Source organism: Myxine glutinosa, chromosome 12 (assembly GCF_964187855.1).
Source record: "Myxine glutinosa chromosome 12, kmMyxGlut1.1, whole genome shotgun sequence".
Lineage (NCBI taxonomy): Eukaryota > Metazoa > Chordata > Myxini > Myxiniformes > Myxinidae > Myxine > Myxine glutinosa.
The window spans coordinates 44,259,428-44,285,635 of record NC_136272.1 but is presented as its reverse complement, the minus strand read 5'-3'; the positions used below and the strand labels follow the sequence as shown (position 1 = coordinate 44,285,635).

General features: G+C 43.2%; 1 protein-coding gene across 7 annotated transcripts in view; it reads left to right on the top strand.

Annotated features, from left to right (window-relative positions):
* Positions 1 to 2,801: 2,801 nt before the first annotated feature.
* The window catches only part of GRAMD4 (GRAM domain containing 4), a 66,652-nt gene continuing 43,245 nt past the window's right edge, over positions 2,802 to 26,208 (top strand). For 2 of the 7 annotated variants that reach the window (XR_013621087.1, XM_068132626.2), the window contains exons 1-5: positions 2,802 to 2,880; positions 10,198 to 10,545; positions 13,904 to 14,024; positions 16,628 to 16,751; positions 20,407 to 20,462. Coding sequence is in view for 5 of the 7 variants with exons in the window: in XM_068132626.2 (XP_067988727.1) it covers positions 10,363 to 10,545; positions 13,904 to 14,024; positions 16,628 to 16,751; positions 20,407 to 20,462 (484 nt within the window). In the remaining 2 variants the exon portion in view is untranslated. Of the gene's footprint in view, positions 2,935 to 10,197; positions 10,546 to 11,777; positions 13,535 to 13,903; positions 14,025 to 16,627; positions 16,752 to 19,741; positions 19,790 to 20,386; positions 20,463 to 26,208 lie in introns of those variants that run through there. The other 5 variants (XR_010986619.2, XM_068132625.2, XM_078766776.1 and 2 more) reach the window with 5 other exon arrangements.

Here is a 26,208-nt window from a genome sequence, read left to right as displayed (position 1 = left end):
TACCCGCTCTCCCTCCCTCGCTTCACTGTAAAAAATGTTGCCCTTCCTGACCTCGCTATACCTAACTTTCCTTCCCTCACATCACTGTACCCAAGTCACACTCTCTTAGCTCACTGATTCCAACTCATGCTCTCTCCCCTCGCTGTACCTAACTCGTCCTCTCTCGTGTTGCTGTGCTGACCTGTTGCTATCTTAAAATTGTGGCAAATGCAATTATTTTGTAGAGCTGTAATATGTACGATAAAGCTCAATTCATGTTTGTTTGTTTATATATGCTTCAAAAACTTTTAAAAAACAACTGCAAAGTCAAATACAACCAAATTTGGTATGTTGCCTAAGGGTAACTAATCAAGTATTTTTCTGTCTGGGTAGCATATCTGGGGGAGGAGGTTCAGGGTGGGGTGGGAGACCCCACTTCTCTCCATGTAAATGTGTCTTGTATAGCGCCACCTTGTATAGCTCCACCTTATATAGCGCCACCCGGTGGTATCCGGTATTACAAATCATCATCTTGTATATAAAAAAAAAGTTAAAAAAACCAAACAATATGCATTACGATGATGTTGAAATCTGAGTGAGAATAATTCGAAATTTTCAAAATGTTCCTTTTCACTCATTTTAAATGGAGGTTCAAACCAAAGCCAACAACACAAAGCTACGAAGAGAAGTGGAAGTGATTTTTTTTTTTCTCACGCCATATATAAGCAGCAAGATTGGCAAGATGGCCTAGAGGTTACCCTCGCTTATAAGCTGTCTAGCCTCGGCTCCAATCCCAGCCCAGCTATGAACTGTCATCTCGGGCTTTCACAGGCAAGGTGTGTGCCATCATTAGTTGGTGGACGTTAAATATACTGTGGTCTCCTTCGCGAAGAGCAGGCAAGCTATCACCGGCACCCTGGCCAAATTACAAATTTCTGCCCTAACTTTCGTCGAGCGTCAGACCTGGCCAGCCGGTTCGTGAAGGACTTCAGCCGAACTTCCCCACCCTGGCCGAACCCACAACAATGTTGGATTAGTTGTGGCCGTTAAGAAGTTGGTTGACGTAGGGGATGTTAGCTGACTTCCAAAGAGATGGAAGATGCCCTCAGGCAAATTATAAGGTGAATAGAGCAGATATAGTTGTGAAGTGCAACAAGTTGTCTTTCGATTAAGGTCGTCAATAGTGACGGGTACTTTTGCAAGTGTGTTGTATAGTAATCCTTATAAGTGAGAACTTCATTTTAATATATAAAAGTTTTTTGTTTTTTTTCCAGCAGACACTATCGCCACACATGTTTATCCGTTCAGTACAATTATCATTGTCACTTTAACTACAGCAATGGAGTCATTTTGTGTGTGCAGTAGAAATGCAGTTAAAAATGAAACCGTGCCACTGCTACAAGGCTAGTCTTGCACAAAAAATATCACTTGTAATAGGCCTGCTGTGAGAAATCATGTCCATGCATGCACACCGCTCCAGAACATCTTCGACATGCCATGACACCTCTGCAGCCACATTGCAATATGCATCTGGCGAGGGATTGCCATGAATCATGAGGAATACCAGTTTCCTCAACAAAGGATGGCCTTGTATATTCTGCTCCTCTTGGAGCTCCATTGCAGACCTAACAAGTCAAAGTTTTTGGATGTTCGTTGCAAGCAGTCCTGTAAAGAGTCTTAGAAAGTCCTGGTTGCTTTTTATGGATGGAGTGTGGGACGTGGACGTGGTGGGGCATGGCTTCGAAGGAAGAATCCTCTCCCAAAGCTGTATGGCTCAAAGAGTAGCGAGATTTTTTTGTATACATGGTGGAAGTTGGTGGAAGAGTTAAAGTGCTTGGGAATGGGGTCATTTGGGGTAGAAGAGATCAAGACTATGGATGGGGGATGACCTGCGGTCGTGGTGACCAGCTGTCTTGAAGGGCTGGAGAGAAGAATAGAACTGAACAGACTGGGAAAGTTGGTTCCACAGGTGAGGGAGAAAAGGAACAAATGAGTGGAGGTGAGGAGAGAGTATGAAATTTAGGATTTTAACAAGAAGAGGCTTACTGGCAGTTAATGTGTGTCCTGCAGAAAACTGGGATGAGCAGAGCCAAGAGAGAGTAGGGGTGTAACACCAAAAAGGAGGTGCTAGAATACGGAGATGTTATAGAAGAGGCCGAGACGCAGCGTCGTCGTGGAAGATCCCAATGTTTTTGAGGGCCTCGCTTTCCAAGAATGACATCAAGAAGAGCAATGCGTAAAGCAGGGACTCCAGCTCAAAGGGGAGAGCAATACTCCAAGCTGAGAAAGAAGACCTTATTAATATTGGTTGTCAAAAGTTCAGATTGTAATTATATATAACCTTGACCTTTTAATATGTGTCTTACCTGAAACCATATCATCTCAGAAAAAAATAAATAATTGAAGAGTGAAACAAAAGGGCGAAAACACCCAACAGGCTTAGAGCAGATACAAATGGAAAACGTGTAATTGTGAAGCCAGCCAGATACAGTCACATTATTAAGTATGTATTTACTGCTCAGGAAAAGCGAATTTGGGACCATCTATCAATTCACGTACGCAACTCTTACCTCCTTCTCTGTTCACGGATATACAGGCTACATGCCACCGACCACACTCCTTGTGCGTACGTAATAAATGGATGGCTTCTTCCAGGTTCTGGAGAGCGTGCGAGGTGTATAAATAAGAAGGAATTGGTGGGGTAGAAAATAATTTAAAGCACTAGAGACGAACGCGATTGAGAGCCATTGCGTGTATGATGGTGAAGATGAAGAAGAAGAAGGAGCGCATGTAATATATGTTGGGTCGATGTGAGGAGGAGGATAAAGAAGAAGAAGACGAATATTGTCCTGTGTATGAGGATTGAGGAAGCACTGTGGACAGAAGGCACTGCGTTTACGGGTGAGAGGGTCGGATAGGCAGGCGTAAATGGGCATCGGGACGTGGATATACAAGGTGCTTCAGAGCTTTTACACATTTCAGGAGACGAGCGATTAATATTACAATGACATGATTAAGTGTTATTTACCTCAGGACGTGATTCTTTTGAACGAAGGTTTTCTTTTTATTTGCTTTCGTCATGTTTTGCTTCCATGCTCGTGTCCCTCGGAACCAACGCGGGTTCGGAATTATAAAGCACGTCTCGCCAGATGTTTATGAGGGACGAGTCCCAGTGGATACACCTTGCGTACGTATATTTATAGACGTGACCCACTGGTCATTACACTCGCACCAAGACGAGTCCTAGTGGACACACCTCACGTATCTCAATCGATGTGGTCACATGCAGGACACGTGAATCACGTGACGTGATCGCTGGGACACGCGCTGGTATACACTATACAGTTCGTACACATGTTCTATCTATAAGTTATGGTATGTGAATGTTTGTATGATAGGTAGGAAGGTGTGTGTGTATATATATATATATACAGACTTGGCATTTAATATGGAATATTTTTTTTTTCTTGACGGGTTTAATTTCTTAACTCAGTATATCAATCTGGTGAGTTTCTTTTACACTTTGGTGATTTATTTGTTAAAAGAACCATGTCACTGATTGTCTGTCGCAGCAAGAAGTCAACAACAGGATTATATCACGGGTGGCGTGGCAAAATGTAGGGACAGGTGCATTTGACGATTGGCTTCACAGTCGGGTATACAAGGGTTGTTGCGTTCTGTATTAGTGGAAAACAACTGCTGCACATCTCCAAAAGTTATTGCCGCTTCCTCTGTTGATGGTCCGTCAACTCGACAATGCTGTTTGTCATGGAGTGGTGGCTTTACGAAATTACGGCATGAAAGAGCGTGCTATTGCTCGGCAGTATGGCATCACTCAAGGTCAGGTGTCAAAGATCCTGAAACGAAATGCTCAGAGGGGTGTCCCTACTCCAATACCGAGGCCAGGACGTCCCCGCGAACCACAAGGAGGGATTATCGCCAGCTGCACCGGTTAGTCCGCAATGGCCGTACCAAGTCAGCTAATCGGCTTAGGGCTGAGTGGCAGCAACTGACAAATGTGCCTGTATCCAGAAGGCTAGTCAACCAACGACTGGTTCAAGCAGGCTATCGTGCCAGGCGTCCCCTGAGAAAGTCACGCCTGACCAGACAACACCGCCAGCGCCGATTGCAGTGGGCCAGAGAGCACCGTGAATGGCAGCCAGGACACTGGAATCACGTGATCTTCAGTGACGAGTCTAGATTTCTGATCTATCGCCAAGATGGCCACGTCCGAGTGCGCAGACAAGTGCATGAAGCCTTCAACAAAGATTTTATAGTGCCAAGAGTCCAAGCTGGAGGTGGTGGGGTGACCATTTGGGCTGCTTTTCATGCAGGGGGCAAAACTGACCTGGTTGTTCTGAATGGAAACCTGAACCAGTTCAAGTACAGGGCCATTCTGGAAGAAACATTGCTTCCATTTGCTCATGCAGCCTTTCGAGGAAACTTTGTCTTCCAAGATGACGATGCACAGCCTCATTGTGCTCGCATGATCCAACACTTTCTTGCTGACCGTGGTGTAGAGCATATGGAGTGGCCTGCCATGTCCCCGGATATGAATCCGATAGAGAACTTGTGGGCAGAATTAACGCGTCAAATCGACCACTTGGACCAGCAGCCGACCTCTGTGGGTGAATTGCAGGAGGCTATTGTCACTGCATAGCAAGCGATTCCTGTCCAAATCTTGGCAAATCTCGTGAACAGCATGCCTCAACGTGTACGTGGTCTCCTGAATGCTCGTGGGGGTTACACGAAGTACTGAACTGTAATTTTACTGTCCGTAATCCCAGTCGTAATTTAACTTTTGTTTTTGTTAAAAAAATTTTTGGCTAATGTGCAAAATAAAGAGATAATTCTGGAAAACGTTCAGAAGTTTAACACAGTACTGTCCATGAGTTGAGTTCGATATCAGTTTACATCACTTTCAAGGATCAATTTATTTGTTTCGAAATGTCAAATGTGGTTTTTGTTTCTTTTAAAGGTCACATTAACAAAATCTAGAATAATTTCAACATAATTCCAATGAACTTTTGGTTCTAAGACGTCTTGAAAAGTAAGTTCAGCCCCACAAAAAAAATATTCCATATTAAATGCCAAGTCTGTATATATATATATATATATATATATATATATATATATATATATATATATATATATATATATATATATACACACGTGTGTGTGTGTCGTTGGTTGTTATCCCATATGAGGGTTTCACTTTCAGAAGGTGGAGCGGAGTCCTCCAAAGGTCTCGAAGTATCCACCTCCGTCTCAGAAAGGGATCATGATTCATGGACCAGTTTGTGAAGTTTTCTTGATCTCAAAGTTTTGTTCCGAGGGTTCTTTTGAACACCGTTACCGAGCTTCGGTGACAGCTTCCAATTGCGTTTGTTTTTCTTGTAATATTCCCAGGGATGGTTTTAAGATCTCTAAAGTTTCTTTTTTATCATTCCTGTTGCTCCAATTATCACTGGTGCAATTTCGATGCTCGTCAGCTTCCAAAATCTCTTGACCTCACTTTTGAGGTCCTGGTATTTGGTCATTTTCTTGGTCTCTGCGTTGTTTACGCCAAAATCGCTGGGTACTGATATCTCTATCATCAATGCCGTATTTTCCTTTGTGTTCCTGTGTACAATGTCCGGACGCAATGCTTTGTTTTCTATGTTCACGCTCGATGGAATCACCGGGTCGTACATGAGCATGACGTCCTCGTTTTCAATAATTGCCCTTGGTTCGTGTTTCCATGTGTTTCTGGTCCTGGGATGTTTAAATGTTTTCAGATATGCCAATGATTCACTTTGCATACTTTGTTGTGCCGTTATGTGTAAAGTTGTTTTTACGATAGTTTTTTGCATCCCGAGAGCAGATGACTGGTACTTTCTGTTTCTGTCTTGCAGAATTTACACTTGGCCATCTGGCTCAGTCCTGCCATCTTTTTTAATTCATTGGTGTAGTGTCCTTGATCTTGGGCATTTATTATGATTCATTCTCTGTCCCAGATGAGCTGCCATCTTCTTGGCCATTCCAATGAGCCTTCTTTGTCTATCCCCACTCTGTCAAATTGCTTTTTGTATTTTCCTGCTCTTTTGTCATTCTCCAAGTTGTTGGTGTATATTTCTTGATATTTCTTTTTAAATATATTTATTTTGTCTTTTTTGCAATTGTTGGAGCTGTATTTGTTGCTGTTTCATTTTCCTGTGCAGCATCTTCTATTCGCACCTGTTTTTGGAAATTATTTTCAAGGTGAGTTAGGGATACTTTTGCAGGTTTGTTGTGTTCATGTTTGTTTACAAATTGCATCCGATAGTCTTTTGAGAATTTCACATACTCGGCTAGTCCTCCACTCGTCACTCTGTGCACCTGGTGGAGTTCCATCAGGCCGCTCGCTCCCTCTCGTCTCGGCAGGTACATTCTCGGGATGCACTGATTTTTGTAAAACATTTTATGGATGGTAAGAAGTTTTCTTGTTTTGATGTCTAACTTGTTGATTTCTGATTGGGCCCAGTTGATTATTCCGCAGCTATATTTGAACACTGGTACAGTGAGCTGGTTTATGGCTTTGATTTTGTTTGTTGGGGAGAGGAATGTTTTCCGGATCAGCTTCGTTCTATGTAGGTATTCTTTGCGATTGTTTTGCGCATTTGTTTGTGACATATCTGGTGGCCCTCTTCTACTCAGAGGTATTTGTATGATGCCTTGTTTTATAACTGTTGTATTGTTGTTTTAAGGTCAATTTTTATGTTGTCTGCTCTTTTTGGTTTACCTTTTACCAATGTGCACTTGGTGCACTTGTCTAGTCCAAATTCGATTTGAATACAACAGGAATTTTAAGGCCATTTTCCCTGCAAGAGCGGGGGTTAGCCTTGCGGTCCCCATGACAATCTTCCAAATTCCATTTGAATGTCCTTGGAAAACCGTTTTACTAGTTTTAGTTGTTCTGTCAATTTTTCAACATTTGGTGCGAAGTTTTGAATCATCCATATATATATATATATATATTTATATATATACATATATATATATATATATATATATATATATATATATATATATATATATATATATATATATATATATATATATATATATATATATATATATATAGTAGATGTTTCGCCTTTCCTATTTATTTGGATGTTCATCTATTGGTTGTTATGGTATAGCCATGTCCTTGTTCATTGATGAGGTTACTTAGTGGGTCCAGAGCCAGAGAAAACGAGAAGGGGGGGAGGGGAAAGACTGTTTCCATGGAAGATCCTGTATCTTCACATCTGGTATTTTGATATTTCCTTCTGAGTGCTATAATATCAATGTGGTATTCCAGAGCCCCATTGCTTTCTCAACCTGTTTGATTGATTTTGCATATTTGCATGCATTTTATCATCCATGAATGTGGGACACTGTTGAAGGCTTCCTTATAGTCTATCCAGGTGGTGGCCAATTTGGTGTGTGTGTGTGTGTGTGTGTGTGTGTGTGTGTGTGTGTGTGTGTGTGTGTGTGTGTGTGTGGGGTGAGGTCTGTTTGTGGTGGTAGTTGGAGGTGATTAAGAGTTAGTAAAGACCAGGGTTGAAGGTTGAGTATGAAAGTTTATCGTGGGATTACGATCCGGGTACGCTGTGGGTTATGTGATTGTTGAAATGGAAAGAGTTGATTTGTACTGTTTATTGGCCCGATGATGTTTTACGTGATATCATTCAGAGACTGCCAGGCACCCGCGTAGTTAATTGTTCATTGGTTGTGTGTGGTGGTCTTGCACTTGATTGGACTTTTAGATGTCATTAGTTTTAACCCTGCTGTGACTGCTTCATTATAGTCGAATTCCTTTGAAAGAAACCTTGTGAGAAATTCCAGCTCAAAAGGGAAATATTTTCTATATTCAACCTCAACCGGTTCCCTGAGGTATTTTGTGATGGTGGATAATCAAACTTCCCTCCTATGTACATGTTTATAGTCTCCAATATCAAACGACATTGTATGCTGCCAGGAGCAGGCTTACAGGTAGAGGTTATTCTCCTCTAGGCTGTCTAGTCTGGGTTTGATTCCCTCCCCTACTCTCTGAACGATTGGCCTGGTGTTTCACAGGAAAGGTGTTGCATCAATGAGGGAGCTGTCCATCCGATGAGACATTGAGCTGGGGACCCATCTGCGAGCATTGCTTGGAATTTCGACGTTAAAGGTCCCAATATGTTTTTCACAAAGGGCAGATAACTGCTGCCAATATGGTGTACCCAGAACAGATTGCAAATTCACGCACTCATCTATTTGAGGGCACTGCATTAGTGGTACCGCCATTTTACCATAAATAATGTAACCAGCACCCAGATGTTGCACACAAACGAATGAACGGCATCATATTTCTTCAATGCCTGGTCAATGTAAGACTTGCCTTGCCTTCGCCTCCTGGAAGGCAAATCCAACAGAAGGCAATCTTTTCCTTTCACAAAGTTTGGAACAAGTGTGTCTACCCTCAGGAGAGCAGGAAACAATATCTCTCTACTCTCAAGACTGAACTCTCAAACCTGTCTCTCTCTCTTCCAAATCCTGGTGGCATCTGGTCAAATCTGTTTCTGGTGTTTGTTCCCCTTCCATCCCCTCCCATACCTCAAACGGCTACACAGCTGACTCCGCACGTGAAAAAGCTGAATGCCTCAACTCTGTGTTTGCCTCAAAATCTTGTGTCCTGAACCCATCTCTCTCTGTACTCGCCGTACCCATCTGCTCCTGGACTCTGTGGTCTTCTCTCCTGACAAGGTGGAGAAGTTTCTGTCAATCCACAACTCTGATTCTGCAACTGGACCAGACGGCATCAGCCCACAGGTCCTAAAATCCTGCTCTGCCGCTCTTTCACACCCTCTCTCTGCTCTCTTCACCCTCTCCCTTGCTCAAGGTCATCTGCCATCAGTTTGGAAATCGGCCAACATTACCGCTTTACACAAAAAGGTGCAAAAACAGATCCTTGCAATTACACACCAATCAGCCTGCTCCCAATTATCAGCAGTCATGGAATCCATCATTGCTTCGGATATCAAATCCTTCCTCTTGTCCAATGGCTTGATCTCTGATCATCAATTTGGTTTCAGACCAGGTCACTCTACTCTGGACATGTTACTTCTGCTGTCTCAACAATGGATGGAGGTCCTCAATGCCAAACAGGAAATCACAGCTGTATCCCTTGACATATCACGTGCCTTCGATACGGTCTGGCACCCCGCTCTGCTCACCAAACGCTCCTCCTATGGTATCCATGCAAATCTCCACGCATGGCTTGTGGACTTCCTCTCTGGTCGTAGTCAACGTGTGGCCCTAAGTGGGTTTCTCTCATCTCCCCTTCCTGTTCAGGCTGGAGTTCCCCAAGGCAGTATTCTGGACCCTGTGCTTTTTTGGTCTTCATCAATGATCTCTCTGACTCTCTGGAAAATCCTCTCTATCTCTTTGATATCTCCTCTGATCCAATCTCTCCTCTGTCTCTGAAAAATCTATCACTCCTCCCTCTCCCCCCCCCCCCCCCCCCAAGCCCTCTCCCTCTCGCAGATCTCCCGATGTCCCTGTTCTCTACTGTTGTATTTGTGTGCTTCTCCCTCTCTCCCCATCTTGTCTCCCGCTCCCTTTATTATATGTTTTTTTTTTATGTGTCCGTTTGTTTTTTTTGTGATTAATGTTAGCTCTTACACGAGCCTCGATCTTTTATACCAAAAAAAAAAAAAAAGACTGGCAAATCATCAAATTTTGATTTAACAAAACTGTTTTGACCAATGTGGGCTGTGATCCCAGGTTCCCACCCATGGGGCCTGAATCGTGGGTCAAATCCCCAAAAAGATCCTTGCATATTTGATGTGCCACCTGATGTTTAAACTGTACAAAGTTTCATTTTTAAAACGTTTTGAAATGTGCCCGTAATTGCATTTTTTTGACATTGGTATTTGACATTTTAACCACACCTTAGGGTTCCAGTGGGCAGGGCCTCTGCCACTGCTCGAACATTCTTGTCATTTAGTGATCATAACTACCAAGTTTAATGAATATCTGCACAATCGTTTAGAAGATAGGGTGACCGACTGGCAGACAGAGCTACCGATTACTATATTCCCCTGTTTTTCTTTAAAGCGTGGGGATAAGAAAAAATGAATGAATGAATAAAATGGAAGTATTATAGCTGTTGTGTAACTCCTGAATGCCCACAAGCCATCACTGTAGTGTTCTCAACCATTTTGTGTTTCGCAGATCTGCTTCCAGATCAGAGACCGGATTGCCATCAATATGGTGCAGCCGTTTGGTTGAGGATATATTGCATGGGAAAAGGCAGACAATATTGCAGCTGGATTACGGAGAGAAGGTGAGAGAGTGGGCACATAACATCAGGCTGGAAGAGACAATCACGTACATGAAATGCGGCGGCGCTTGGACCGCATTCGCTTTCGGAGCACGGCGAGGCGGGAGGACGAGTCCGGAGATCACGGGGATTCACCCAACTTGTCCGATGGGGAATCTGTGTCGGAGGACGGCATCTCTGACCTTGCTGGACCCATTACCTTTGGGCCCATCAGAGAATCAGAGGAGTTACGAGATCCGGTAATATAACCGTTCGTAATGCGTGGCATTGGCAAACCTTGGAAGTCCAAGCAGTTTTGTCTGCTAACGGCGATGTGGTTGAACAGTTGTAACATGAGTCGAATTGTGAAATACGTGCACACAAACTTGCTTTGTTTTGGCACTACAGACTTTTAATTGTTTATACACTATAAATAAGAGAGCATACAATGAAGTACGTAAGCACAAAAAAGCAAGCATTTATTTGTTCATTATACCTGCGGTGGTAGTAAACTTGAAAAGATATCTATATATATATATATATACATATATATATATATATATATATATATATATATATATATATATATATATATATATATATATATATATACATTCACCGCTGATGATGGAACTTTATCTTAAGTTGAGGTTTATGTTATAACTTGTGGTTTGGTATCTGACAGTATTGAGTTTATAGATATATCCATAGAAAGGACGGCATTGGTTGTGGAATAGAGATGGGAAGTTTAAGATGTTTTGCTTCGCTTGGCTGAGTGTGACTCCTGTAACCTTTATTCACTAAAGCTGTGTGCCCTCTAGGTGGATTTTTGTGTTTACCGGTATGCGGACCATGCCTATATGATTCATCCATTTATTGGTGTTGCTTCATTACATTATTCCAGGTGGAAAACAATGTTTTGTTGTCTTGTGCTCTGTTTAATATGGTTATCCTTGAGGGTCCCCTTCCAGGGTGTGTGAGGCTATTTGTATTTGTCCTTGTCTCTACATGTAGATCTACTTTATACAGATTGTTAATTCCCAGATCCACTGTAATCTATATACCAGTGAGGCTTTGCATTGTGAAAAGCTGCGTTTTGTTTTTGCTATTCAATAACCATAACATTTTTTTCCCTTTTTTATCGGCATAATATTTGCATTTTGGAATAACTTAAGGAGGACTTTACAGAAAGCAAATTTGGCAAAAAATACTATAAGAGAAGAGAGGTGTGTGAAAGGTAATATCAAATGATCCTCGACCCCATCCCATAGTGGGTGTAGCGAAGTGTTTTCGGCACCCACAAAAAAAGAGAAAAAAACCCCAAAATCTGATTACTTCAAAATGCCAATAGCATTAGTACAGCACTGGGCAATGCCAGGTGCTCCTGCTAGCATTAAATACGGCGTGTGTGTGTGTGTGTGTGTGTGTGTGTGTGTGTGTGTGTGTGTGTGTGTGTTTTGTTATTTGTTATCTCCATATGCGGGTTCAGACGGTGGAACGGAGCCCTACCAGGTCTCAAGGTATCCACCTCCAACTTCAGTTTGTGTTTGTGTTTATTGTTTTGAATTTTGGGGTAGGCGGATATATAGATTCAGGTGGATCTGCGTAGGTATCATGCTCCGGTTGTCGTGATAGGGAATCTCAATGTAATTTCTGTTTAGGCAGTTTGTTCGGATTAAGGTGTATCTTCGTCCCCATTATGAGGAATGGGGCATTTTAAGTAGTTGTAGGGATTATGTTAATTCTCTTGTATGCCGTTCCCTCTGTGATCATTCCTTTGTCCCATACGGCAACGCACCAGAGACATTAGTTAGGCCCATTAGCACACACACTACTTAAATCCCCCCTCCGCCACAATAACCATAAAACTCACCGGAAGCCAGTTTGGGGCACTGCCGATGGAGCCACAGCCAGCCATGTCACCAACCGGCATAGCAACACACCTCCAGCAAGCCAGGCAATAGCCATGCCACCTTGCATGATTGGTCAAGGCAAAAGCAAGAAGCAGCTCGCTGAGTGGTAGAGCAAGGGAAGCGACAGACTGATTGGCGACAGACCGATAGGATGAGAGAGACGTGACGCGGCCATTGGTGGAGAATTGAGCCTGTGATGTTGACGGCTGAGGAGGCGGGTTGCATGCTCGCTTGGCGCAAGGGGCCTTGTCGAGGCCTAGTGAACAAGGGCGTGTCGTGGCCTACTCCCCACCGAACGGAGCCGCGTCGGACGACTGCGCTTGGAGCTCGAGATCCTTGGCGATCTTTGACACTGCAGACAGAGCTAAGCCCAGCACAAACGCAAACACAACGGTTCTTTTATTTCATATCTTCCTTTGTCTGTTGTTGAAATCTGGTGTAGGAGCGCTCATTAGGGGGTTGTAGTATTTATCGTCGTGTTCTTTGTTGTCGGGTTCCGTTGAATAAATATTATTGTTGTACATAAATTCCGTCATCGTTTGAGATTAATTTCTGCAGGGTTGAAGACTGCGCGCAGATCACGTCAGGTATTGCTCCCGCTTCTTTTTCTTCTCTTTTCCTCCCGTGCTTGTATAGTGAAATCCGTATTTGATCGTCGCCACAAATTAACGCTAGAATTGTCATCCGTGATTTCCCGGTCTTCACCGAGGGGAATCACACGACAGTATGCATCTGAAAAGCTCAGAAAAAACAGGACTAGACTGATCTCAAGATTTTGCACACATACATGCTGGTAGTACCCAGGGTTAGGCCATAGGAACAAATAAAAATTGCCCCCTCACAGGGGGTGGGAGTGGGAGACGTCTTACGATTTTCACCTGTACACATGCCACAGTGCTAGTGGTATAATGATCTCTACTGCAGACGTGGAATTATTAGCCATGGCACAAAAAAATTTTTTTTCCACCAGCCGCACCTCCCCCACTAAACCCCACCCTCTCCCTAAGGGAGCGGGCGTTTCTAGTGGTGCAAATACAGCAATTATATCAGTGTTATAGCCACACTGATTCACCATCGATTTGGGGCTGGTTTGAGCAGGCAGCTAGTTTCAGTGGCCGGTTTGAGTGGGCAGCTAGTTTTAGGGGCCAGTTTGAGTGGGCAGCTAGTTTTAGGGGCCATTTTGAGCGGGCAGCTAGGATTAGGGGCCAGTTTGAGCGGGTAGCTAGGTTTTAGGGGCCGGTTTGAGTGGGTGGAGAGGTTTAGGGGCCGGTTTGGGCGGGCGGCCAGGACTTTGAGCTTGTTTGGAATGCAATGCACTGGGGATGGGATAATTGATGTAGGTCGATTTGGTTGAATATCCTAAGGTTCAAGGTTTTTTGAATTGATTATATGAGAGAGCAGGGCTACATGTGATGGGTAAATTAGATTGTTTCAAATTGGGCTAATCAGTTGCCCTTCAATATCGTTGCTGCTGAGCATTGCACTTCAATGTTTGCATTATTCCGTTTAGGTTGTTATGAATATAATATCCCATTTGTTCTGAAGAAGTCTCTAACTTGTCCTACCATCTGAGCCAGCATTTATAGCAGGAGTTCACCTATGTGCTGTTTAACTGAGGAATGTCATGCACTGCTGTAAATAACCTTGTACATGATAAAGAACAGGGTCAAATGTGATGTTGTGTCATGATTATTCTTTCGCACAGGCATGTGTGGACATGCCAACCTTGCTAGGTCCTGTGGCAGATGCTGTGAGGACAGAGAGTGACAAACTGAACGAAGTCAAGGGTCACCTGGAACTGGCTCTTCTTGAGAAACATTTCTTACGTATGTTACAATGTTGTGCGTTTACTAACTGAGAACTTTTTTGCTTAAATGGTAGGAAGACCATGATAAGCATCGTGAAGCAGCTATTAGAGAGGAAACTATGAAGCAGAATAGACGGACAGGTACAGTGCCTTCAGAAAGTATTCACACCTGTTGACTTTTTCACATTTTATTGTTTCCGCCTGAATTGAAAATGGATCAAATTGAGATTTTTTTGTCACTGATCTACACATGATACCCCATAATGTGAAAGTGTAATTATTTTTAAAAATAAATTTTTAGAAAAAAATGAAAAACGGAAATGTCTTAAGTCAATAAGTATTCAACCCCATTGCTATGACGCACCAAAATTGAGCTCAGGTGCATGCATTTTCCTTTGTTCATCCTTGAGATATCTCTACTACTTGACTGGAGTCCATTGTGGCAAATTCTATTGATTGTACAGGATTTAGAAAAAAACACGCATTTTTATCCAAGGTCCCACAGTTGACAGGGCATTTCAGAGCAGAAACTCTATCATGAAGTACAATGAACTGTAAGTAGAACTCCGAAATAGAATCGTGGGGAGGCATAGATCTGGGTTAGGGGATAAAACAATTTCTAGAGTGTTGAAAGTTCCCAAGAGCACAGTGAGCTCCATCCTTAGGAAATGGAAAGAATATAGAACTATCCAGACTTCCTAGATCTGGCCACCCAACCAAACTGAGCAACCGGGCAAGAAGAACCCTGATCAGGGAGGTGACTAAGAACCCAATGACGACTCTGACAGAACTACAGAGTTCCTTGACTGTGATAGAAGAACCTGCCAGAAGGAAAACAGTCTCTGCAGCACATCACAAATCTGGGCTTTATGGGAGAGTGGCCAGAATGGAGCCACTGTTCAGAAGAAAAAAAACACTTGACAGCATGCCTGGAGTTTGCACAAAGGCATGTAAAAGACTGAGAGCATGAAGCAAAAAGATTCTGTGGTCTGATGAGACAAAAGTTGAACTCTTTGGCCTGAATGCAAAGCGCTACGTCTGGCGGAAACCAAACGCAAGCGCAGCTCATCACCCTAACACCATCCCTACCGTGAAGTATTGTGACGGCAGCATCATGCTATGGGGGTGCTTTTCGGCAGTAGGGACTGAGACTTGTATGAATGGATAGAACAATGAATGGAACCAAATACAGGCAAATCCTAGAGGAGAACCTGTTTGAGTGCAAAAGACCTTTGACTGTGGCAAAGATTGACGTTCCAACAGGACAATGATCCCAAGCATACAGCCAAAGAAACACTGGAATGGCTTCAGAACAAGAATGTGAAAGTCCTTGAGTGGTCTAGCCAAAGCACAGACTTTAATCCCATTGAGAATCTGTGGAAAGACTTGAAGATTGCTGTTCACTGACGCTCACCATCTAACTTGACACATCTTGAGCAAATCTGCAAGGAAGAATGGCAGAAACTCCCCAAATCCAGATGTGCAAAGTTGATATAGACATACCCAAAAAGACTGAAAGCTTTAATATCTGTGAAAGGCGCTTCCACCAAGTATTAGCTCAGGGGGATGAATACTTATCTAAATTAGATATTTCTGCATTTCATTTGCAATTATCTTGGAAGAAATTCTGAAATAAATAATTGGTCACTTTGACATTATGGAGTATTATGTGTAGATCAGAGTCAAAAAATCGAAATGTAATCCATTTTAAATTCGGGCTATAACACTAAAAAATGTGAAAATGTCAAGTGGTGTGACTACTTTCTGAAGACTCTGTAACAGTGTAATGGTTATATAAAATGTCTGAAGAATATTCCCAATTGAAAGCACCAACAACTTGTTTAACTGTTCAATAAGCCAGGATCAGGATGGAGATTCAACCACCAAGTGGTCTTTATGCGGGCTGGGTAGGCATCATGAGCCCCGTGTAAAGAATTCTACCAAATGGGAAGGGAGCATCACTACACTGCAATAATCAGATGGTAAGACCCATTATGGTTTTTGTCATCCCAGGTTCACCATCTGTTTATTTCACAGTTATATTCTGTTCGGTCTCACACACTCTTCATCTGCTTGTTGCAATCATGTGATGCTCCTTCTCTGCTTTTGGAGGATTCTTTACATGGGGCGCATGATGCCTGCCCAGTACTGGATGAAGACCACTCAGTGGTTGAAATGTCGGATATGAGCCTTGCCTATAGGTAGCTTGTTGGTGGTGCTTGGTTATTCATATGGATATTCTCAACTTCAACTCTTCCTGACTTGTGTGAGGAATGTACTTGGCGTTTTACTGATCCGCGGATGAGAGGGGAAATGTATATTTATACATTTGGATTCCTGTGTTGGGATATTGATTGTCTTTGTGCCGTCACCTGTTGCCATGGCAATGGTTTCTCATCACATCAATGGAATTAACCTGATTCTGTGAAGTGGTGATTACCATGGGTTAAAGATGATCAAAGTGTATGGAATGATTTATCAAATCATAAGTATGCAATGGAAGAGCGTAATGTACTTGAAAGTTTGTGGGTCAGTGCTAGAAAGAGAGGAAATCCCAGGAAGTAAATTCTCTGTAGTATTACACTGAAAAAAAACCACGTTAACTGTGCGGTTCCTCCTCAGAGGAAGAGCTGCGAAGGCTGAGGGAAGAGCCGGGTTTGGAGCAGATCCGACAGGAGCTTGAAAGGGAACGCTGTAGATGTCGGGAACTGGAGGCCAATCTGGAGGCAACGAGTCACGGGTCACGGTATAACTCTGCTGCATTCCGGTCCATCTAGCTTTTTGTCACACATTCTGCTGAGGGTTTATTTGCCTCCATTGAGGTTGGACATGTAAACACAAAGGACATTATTCCTAAACCACTGGCGTTTTTGTGCACTTCCGATCACAATGTTGCCCTCAACTGCTGTTCCTGCACTCAACTCTAAACACGAGTTCTCACGTACATGATGAACCACTTGAGTGTGAGAGTGGGATTGCAGCCTAATTATACAAATACTGTATGTATGTATGCATGTATGTACAATGTATATATATTGTATATATATTATATATATATTATATATATATATATATATATATATATTATATATACTAGGGCATGCCCGTACTATATATATATCTAAAATTATATCCCCCCCCCTATTTACATGAAATGGTTTGGTCCAAAGCGAACGGCTTGCGAGTGGTGACAATCCCCCCCCTCTATTTACATGCAATGGTTCGGTCCAAAGCGAACGGCTTCCGGAGTTTGGTAAAGAAATCGCCATCGCGTACACAAACGCGCAGGAAAGCGAATGAATCGCAAATTCGTTTTTATTAGTTGTAAAACATAATGCCCAATTATTCAATTAGCGCCAACGTATTTTGGCTGTTTGCAATTTAATCGCAAGGCAAAGTAGAAAGAGAAGAGGGAAAAAAAGAAAAGCCTTGCCTTGCTGCAAACAGCTGCTGCAAACAACAACAACAGGGAAGGCTGCACTGTCCGGAAGTTGGCATATCGCAGTTACGATTATTTTAGTGTTAATGGCCAATTATTCAATTAGCGCCAACGTATTTTGGCTGTTTGCAATTTAATCGCAAGGAAAAGTAGAAAGAGAAGAGGGAAAAAAAGAAAAGCCTTGCATTAACGCATTAACGCTTGCATTGCATTAACGGTTCGGCACACGTGATAGCTCGCTGCTCTCTGATTGGTTGAAGCGTTTTTTGGACATAGCTTGGTAGGTACTTGTCCGATTAATTTCAAACCTTGAAAAGGCACATCCTCGGGTCCCCAGCAATATACCTGGCAAGTTTCAAGTATATCGGACCCGTGGTTGTCGAGAAACAGCGGTCACAGACACACAGACAGACACACAGAGATTACTGGCATTATAGATAGATATATTATATATATATATATATATATGTATATGTATATATATATATATATATATATATATATATATATATATATATATATATATATATATATATATATATATATATATATATATATATATATATATATATACATACACACACACACACATACAGCGCCTTCAGAAAGTATTCACACCCCTTGCCTTTTTTCACATTTTGTTGTTACAGCCTGAATTTAAAATGGATTAAATAGTTTTTTTTATTTTTGTCACTGATCTACACATAATACCCTATAATGTAAAAGCGGAATTTTTTTTTTTTTTTTTTTTTCAAAATAATTGAAAATAAAAAGCTGAAATGTCTTGAGTCAATAAGTATTGAACCCCTTTGCTATTTATGATGCTCTAAATTGAGCTGAGGTGCATCGAATTTCCTTTGATCATCCTTGAGATGTCTCTATAACTTTATTTGAACCCACTGTGGCCAATTCAATTGATTGGACATGACATAAAGAAACACACCTTTCTGTCCAAGGTCCCACAGTTGACTGCATGTCTGAGAAGAAACTCTACCATGCAGTTCAATGAACTGTAAGTAGAACTCTGAGATATAATTAAGAGGAGGCATATATCTGGGGAAGGGTATAAAATAATTTCTAGACTGTTGAAAGTTCCCAAGAGTACAGTGAGCTCCATCATTGGGAAATGGAAAGAATATGGAACTACCCAGACTCTTCCAAGAGCTGGCCATCCGACCAAACTGAGCAACCAGGCACGCAGGATCTTGATCAGCATCATCTTATGGGGATGGTTTTCAGTGGCAGGGACTGGGAAACTTGTAAGGATGGAGGTAACAATGAATGGAGCCAAATACAGGCAAATCCTTGAGGAGAACCTGCTTCAACGCAAAAGACCTGAGACTGCAGTGAAGATTTACGTTCCAACAGGACAATGACCCCAAGCATACAGCCAAAGCAACACTGTACTGTCTTCAGAACAAGAATGTGAAAGTCCTTGAGTGGTCTAGCCAAAGCCCAGACTTTAATCCCATTGAGAATCACTGCAAAGACTTGAAGATTGCTGGTCACCGATGCTCCCCATACAACTTCACACAGCTTGAGCAAATCTGCAAGGAAGAATTCCTCTAATCCAGATGTGCAAAGCTGATACAGACATTCCCAAGAAGACTGAAAGCTGTAATCGCTGCAAAAGGTGCTTCTACGAAGTATTGACTCAGGGGGTTGAATACTTATGTAAATTATATATTTCTGTATTTCATTTTTATTATGTATTTTGAAAATCTTTCTGTAAAAAATATTCACTTTGACAATATGGGGTTATTATGTGTAGATCAGTGACCAAAAAAATCTCAATTTACTCCATTTTAAGGTAACACAACAAAATGTGAAAAAGGTGTGTGTGTGTGTGTGTGTGTGTGTGTGTGTGTGTGTGTGTGTGTGTGTGTGTGTGTGTGTGTGTGTGTGTGTGTTTGTTTTATGGCATCAGTCATTAAGTTCACAATTGTAACAACAGATGATGCATTAAAAATCGTAATTGTTTGGATTTTTATTGTGAAAGATAGTTACCATTAACCTTTTAATTTGGTGGGCCTGTTAAATACTGTGTAAAGCTAAAGTAGCTTTCCACAAATGGTTGCCTAATTTGCCAAATTTCAACTTTTGCCCGACCTCGATAACTTAGAGCAATGTCTGTTGCCTTCCTTTAATGTGTAATGGCTTTCTAAGTGGCACAGACTTCCCATGACGAACAAACTTGTAATGTACAAACACACAATCTGAAATCATTGATCAACACTTTGTGTACTTTGGTAGGACTGAAATCCAAAACCGTTCCTTAAACGGCTCGTGCCTCTGATGCGGGTTGGCTGGATGGGCTGGAGCTACGCACACTTGCCTCTGAGAGGGTCTGTAATAGGTTTATCACTTGAGAACACCTGAAGGGGTGATCTAAGTCGAGCTGCATTCTGGGTCAGAATCTCGACCCAGCTATAAACTGTCGTCCTGGTGTTTCATAAGCAGGGTGGTTCATCAATGGTTGAGCCATCCCTTGGATGGACTTTAAACTCTGTGTCCCATCTGCCAGCATTAGTTGGTGCACATTAAAGATCACATCCTTCACGAAGAGTAGGCGAGTTATCGTGGGCACCATGGCCAAATTCCAGATTCCTGCCCTGACTACCGCTGGGACGGCAATGGCAAATCACTGAGCAGAACTCTTACCAAGAAACTGCTTCGGCAGCACCAACGCTCTGTGAAGAGTACAGCAGCTAGATCTCATCTCATCTTGTGTCTGATGCATAAACGTGTTGAAACTAATGGAAGGACTTCAAAAAGCCTCAAATTTGGTGAACGTGTCACATAGTTAGCCTCACGCAATCTGAAGGGATGCAATGAGCTATTTTAATCGGTCTTTGTGTCTGAGTGTGAATGTGAGTCTGCATGCAAATCGTTTATTTTTAGACCCACTGTAATCTACATTCTCTGCAATGTTACCTGTTCAGTCCTGTTTGACTTGTTTCAGGAATGAAGACAAAGCACTGTGTGGGGAACGGAGGGACATGCTTGATGGATACAAAGGTTTGAGCTGACGCATTGCTCCTTTTGATGTGCATATTGGCAAGGTTTTTCAACAAGCTCTTTTCTCCTCCAGTGCCATGCTGTGGACTGCAAGTTATCATCACTTCCAACGTTTTGTCTCATGCGCACTCATTTTTATGCCTCCGCCGCCTGTTGCCTTCCTTTAATGTGTAATGGCTTTCTCAGTGGCACAGACTTCCCATCACAAACAAACCTGTGATGTACAAACACACAATCTGAAATCATTGATCAACACTTTGTGTACCTTGTTAGGACTGAAATCCAAAAGTGTTCATTAAACGGCTCGCGTCTCTGATGCGGGTTGGCAGGATGGCAAGATCAACAACAACAACAACAACAACATGCATTTTAAGGCCATGTTCCCTGCTAGAGCGGGGGTTAGCCTTGCGGTCCCCATGACAATCTTCTCCATTTTGCCCTATTTTCTGCATCTCTCCTTGTTAACCCCCTTGCCCGCATTTCTTCTTCCACCATCTTTAGCCAAGTCTTTCTCGGTCTTCCCCGTCCTCTACTTCCTTCTACATTAATTTCCATCACTCTTCTCAACCAGTCACTTTCATCCTTCCTCAACACATGACCAAACCATCTCAACCTGTTCCTCTTCATAGCATCAATCACAGGCAATATTCCCATCATCTTTCGCAATTCATCATTTGTCTTCCTATCTCTCAACGATACTCCGCACATCCATCGAACCATTCGCATTTCCACCCTTTCCAGCCTTCGTTGCTGCTCTACGTTCATTACCCATGTCTCGCTCCCATGAATCATAACACTTCTCACACATGTAGCATACACCTTTCCCTTCAGCTTCAGCGACACTCTCCTCCTCATCAGCACGCCACTCAGTTCCCGAAACTTCTTCCATGCACATCTCACTCGAGCAACCGTTGCCGAGTCTGATCCACCTTCTCCATTCAGCATGTCTCCGAGGTAGCAAAATGTTTTCACACCTTCCAGCTTCACGCCGTCTCCAAGATCCAACTCAACATTTCCTCCATCTGCAGCTCCCTCTGTGCACACCTTACATTTGAATGTAGCTGCAACTGGTGCAATGTAGCTGCAGGATGGCAAGATCGGTGACAAAAAAACATCTCAATTTAATCCATTTTAAATTCAGGCTGTAACATAATGAAATGTGGGGGGAAAAAAGGTCATGCTTTCTGAAGGGACTGCATATTATGATGAAAAGATGAACTCATTAGATTCTGCCATCAAAGGTCAGAGGTCATATCAGGTAAAAATGTGATACCTGAGAACAACTGAGGGGATTTAAATCAAACTTGGTACATGTATATATAATGCTGTAATAATGTGGGTGGAGGCACAGCGGTTGGCGGTGCGGCATCGAAGAGTGCCCTTCTGGTTAAATAATTTGTGTTTTTGGATTTTGTACATTCCATATACAATGCATATTTATCATCTGAATATGCTAATAGGGAATAATAAGTGGAATGGCTCAAAAAGCCTGTCTTCTACCACCTCTGTCTTCTCCTCCCTCATTTCTGCTCTTACACTCTGTTTTTTCCGTGCGTTGTCTCTCCCTCTCCTCCCCTTCACCCTCTCAAGTTCCTGCAGGGTACACATGGTCCACTACCAACCCCTTTCTTGTGAAACTCTCAAAATCCACGATTACTGCTCATTTCCACTCATTTGCTCCTCTTTTCTTCCTGCCTGTAGAATCAACTTCCACATTCTCCTCAATGTCATTCTTCCCTTCAGGTCTTCAAGACAGCGGTTCACCACCATTTCAGATCGTCACTAATTCTAAACCATGATCTTTTTCTACCCTCCCTACTCCTCCTCCCACCCTCCCCTACGCCGAAGCTCTCCTTCCAAATTTCCAGCTTTTCCATCCTGAGAGTTTCCTTCTGTATCCATCGTGTCCACCCCATGCAACCTCTCCTGCCCTCACCCCCATTCCTCCCCACACCCATTGTTTGTCCAATTCTCCCTCTATATTGTGCTTCAATTCTGCTGTTGGTGTTTCCCCCCTCTCTCAACTGTTCCTTTTCCTTTTGTCATGTTGTGTCCTGATCCATTCAGTGTACTTCCGTGCATACAAAAAAAACTATGTATACAACCTCGACCATGTTTACAAAAAGAGTGTTTGCAAATCCGACACATTGCTGTTTCATTTGAATGGCAGGGTGATCCCCCAGAGATGGTGTACTGATCTTTGAGTGGTATAGTCGAGTTTGATTCCATTGAATGAGATATTAAGCCAGTTGTGCCACTTTCCAGCTCCAGCTTATGAATGTTAAATCTGTCATTGTTCCTGATGAAAGAGCAGGCCATCATGCCCAGGAAAAACTTTATATTCACTCCTCTTTATTCTCTGGCCAGCCTCCTGTAAATGACACTGATGTTGATGAAAGGCAGACCATCACGTTTATATGCTGTACAGCGTGTTAAACAATTCTTATAATCTTTTACGTGTAACCGCATATGTAGTTTAACTTTGCTTTTTTACATCGTGGTCTTATTGAACGTTTCATTCCAAATGTGTAGTATTCTTATAATTTGGTTCCTGTCTGATGTGAAAACTAGAGCAATGCGACTGTGTCGCCAATATGCCTCCGCATAGTCCCACAATGGGTAAATGCCCTCGTTCACTGTCCTAAAAATGAACAAGTTCGATTTAAATCCCTTCAGCTGTTTTCAATTATCACATTTTCACCAGCCATGACAGGTTTCACATCGATCGGTGAAGCAGTTTCAGAGAAGGGATTAAAAAGAAATATTGGCTTTTAAGCTAATATGGCTGCCACACCACGTGACATATGACCTTTAAAAATGTACACTCTGCATATGTATGTGTCGGGGATCACATTTGTGAAGTTTCGTGTTGATTGGATCAGGTTCGTTTTTCTATTCAAGATGGCTGCCAAACCACGTGACCTAAGATATCATTTTCAAACGATATGCAACAATGGTGTTAGATGATGTTTGTAAAATTTTGCATCGATAGGGTAAGCGGTTTAAGAGATATAATTATTTAATATTTTCCTTCGATCCAATATGGCTGCCACACCATGTGACCAATGATATTTTCGTGATCAACTTTTAATCATCATGCCTCGTCAATGACACATGTAAAGTTTCGTGTCAATCGATTCGGTATTTTGGGAGAAGATGTTTAAGGTTTTAGGTTAAATCCAATATGGCTGCCACACCATGTGACCTATGATGTCATAAATTTAATATTTCAATACAAATGGGTCATAGATCATGTGCATGTAATTTCAGATTTTTAGGATAAGGAATTCGATTAAAACATTTTTGGCTGGTATACCACTTCACCTTTGATGTCATCATTATCAAGCTTTTGTTCCCCATTGGGAGTACTTGACAAAGTGCCAAGTTTCAAATTTTTCCATTCAGCGGTTTCTGAGAAATATTATTTTTATTATTTGCGTTAAATCCAAGATGGCTGCCATACCACGTGACCTATGACGTCACAATTTTCATACAAACATTCTGTTGTGAAAATCAACCAAATCCACAACTCGTCCCATAGATAGGTTTAATTTCAATAAGATCGTGACATCATCCTGTAAAATACACCATGCAATATATATGTCAGGATCAAGGCATCATATGAGAAAGATTGGATATATCAGTCAATGCAAGCAAGCCTAGAATATAAGTGGGTATGTACCATTCAATTCTACATGTCATTGTATAAAGTCGCAGGAGTGGCCTCGAGTCGCGGACGTCCCGAGGTCTTATAGACACCGCCCAGTGGTTTAAGTGAGCATCACACCTGGGTTCAACTTTGATCCATTTTCACCACATTCTCCCCGCCGTTAGAATTATGCTGCCACTAGGCAGGAAGCAAGCGCGCGTCAGCATTAATGGGTAGAGGAAGTCATTATATCATTATTGGGGTGTCAAAGAAATATTCCTATTGATTCTTGTCTTTGCGCCATTGTGTTATGTTTCGCACACTGTCAAAGTGTCTTCAGGGCTTCCTGGAAAGCGCTATACGAAACAAATCCATTATCAGTAGTACAGGTCAGTCGGTCCATCCGTAGCGGTCAGTGTGGCGAATTACCCTGCCAGCACAGGTTCGGAAACTACCGGGTACGACGTCCCCAAACCCGGAGTCCCCTGCTTCGGAGTAGCCGCTGGAGGCAGGTGTCGGAGGGGCACCTCAGTGCCCTCACCGCTTCAGGCAGGGGTGTATCAGGCGAAGGGAGGGACGGTGGATGTTCTCCAGGCGCACTCATAGCCTGGTTAGCAAACATGTCCGATACTGGCAGACGATGAGCCTGTGGGTCACAATAGTCTAGTCTCACAGGCCTATGTGCTGGATAAGGTGTACCTTTTCGATATGCAACTCATTACATAAGGTGTACCTTGCATGCAAGGTGTACCTTGTTGAAGAGCGAATGTCCATTCGTCGCAATGCAATGCATTTCAGGCAGATGTGTCGATGTGGAAGATGTGTAAATCAGTAAGCCTCTTTACAGTAAGCTGTAACAGTAAGTAAGATTACATGACAGGAGGCCATGACAGTAAGTCCATTACAGTAAGTCTGTACCTGCCTTGGCTCCCAAGGGTACATGGTCGATCCATGTTAGATCCATGTCATGGAATTGCCGAGGGAGAGAACCGACGAGAGCCATAACGAGAGTTACTCGATACCCCGGAGTCCCCCGTTTTGAAATCACGAGACTCGAGCGCCCTCTGACGGCAGCGCGTACGAATTACAAGCTCCGGCAAATAGTTTTACAAGCAAAACGTTTGCCACGAGTGCCCTCCGAAGGCTGCCCGAACGACCGGCATGGCAGATTACGACGACGCACAAAACGACCGAAATGCGCCTTCCCAGCGAAGCGCGCAGAATCTCCCGACCTGCAGCACAGCGCGCAGAGGATCGGAGAAGATCGGCTATACCGGCTACCGGCTACCGAGAGAACGTCCCGGATGGATTGGCCATCCAGGGCCCGTTGGGCTATACCACCGGCTGTACCGGCTACTGAGAGAACGTCCCGGATGGATTGTCCATCCATGGCCCGTTCGGCTAAACCGGCTATACCGGCGACCGAGAGAACGTCCCGGATGGATTGTCCATCCATGGCCCGTTCGGCTATACCGGCTACCGAGAGAACGGGATTGTCCATCCATGGCCCGTTCGGCTATACCGGCTACCGAGAGACGTCCCGGATGGATTGTATCCATGGCCCGTCCTATTGACTACGCGGCTATACCGGCTACCGTCCCGGAGGGATTGTCCCGGATGGATTGATCGTCGTCGGACGTCGAGATCGAGAAATGGAAAACGTCCCGGAGGGATCGGCCATCCATGATGGTCCATCCATGGCCCGTCCTATCGACATACCGAGAGGATATACCGAGAGGATAGCCCGGATGGATGGATCGACATACCGAGAGGATGGCCCGGATGGATGGACCATCATCTCAACCCCTCACTCATCCTCCCCCCCCCCCCCCCCCCCGTTGTGAAGTGTGAGATAGCAGCCGCGCAACGCGCACCGAAGTCGAGCGACCTTCACAGTCTGTGTCAGAGGGAACGCAATCAGGCAGCGGCCGGGCGAGGCGTCTCGCAGTCTCGAAATGTGTGGAGGCGAGCCAAGAGACCTGTCCTAGAAGCAACAAGCCCAGAGTCAAGGGCGATCCGGCGGGCCGGTGCCCACGTGGCTTGCTCAGGAGACGAGGGAGTCGGGCGCAACGCTCAATGTTACCGTGTCGTGGGGGT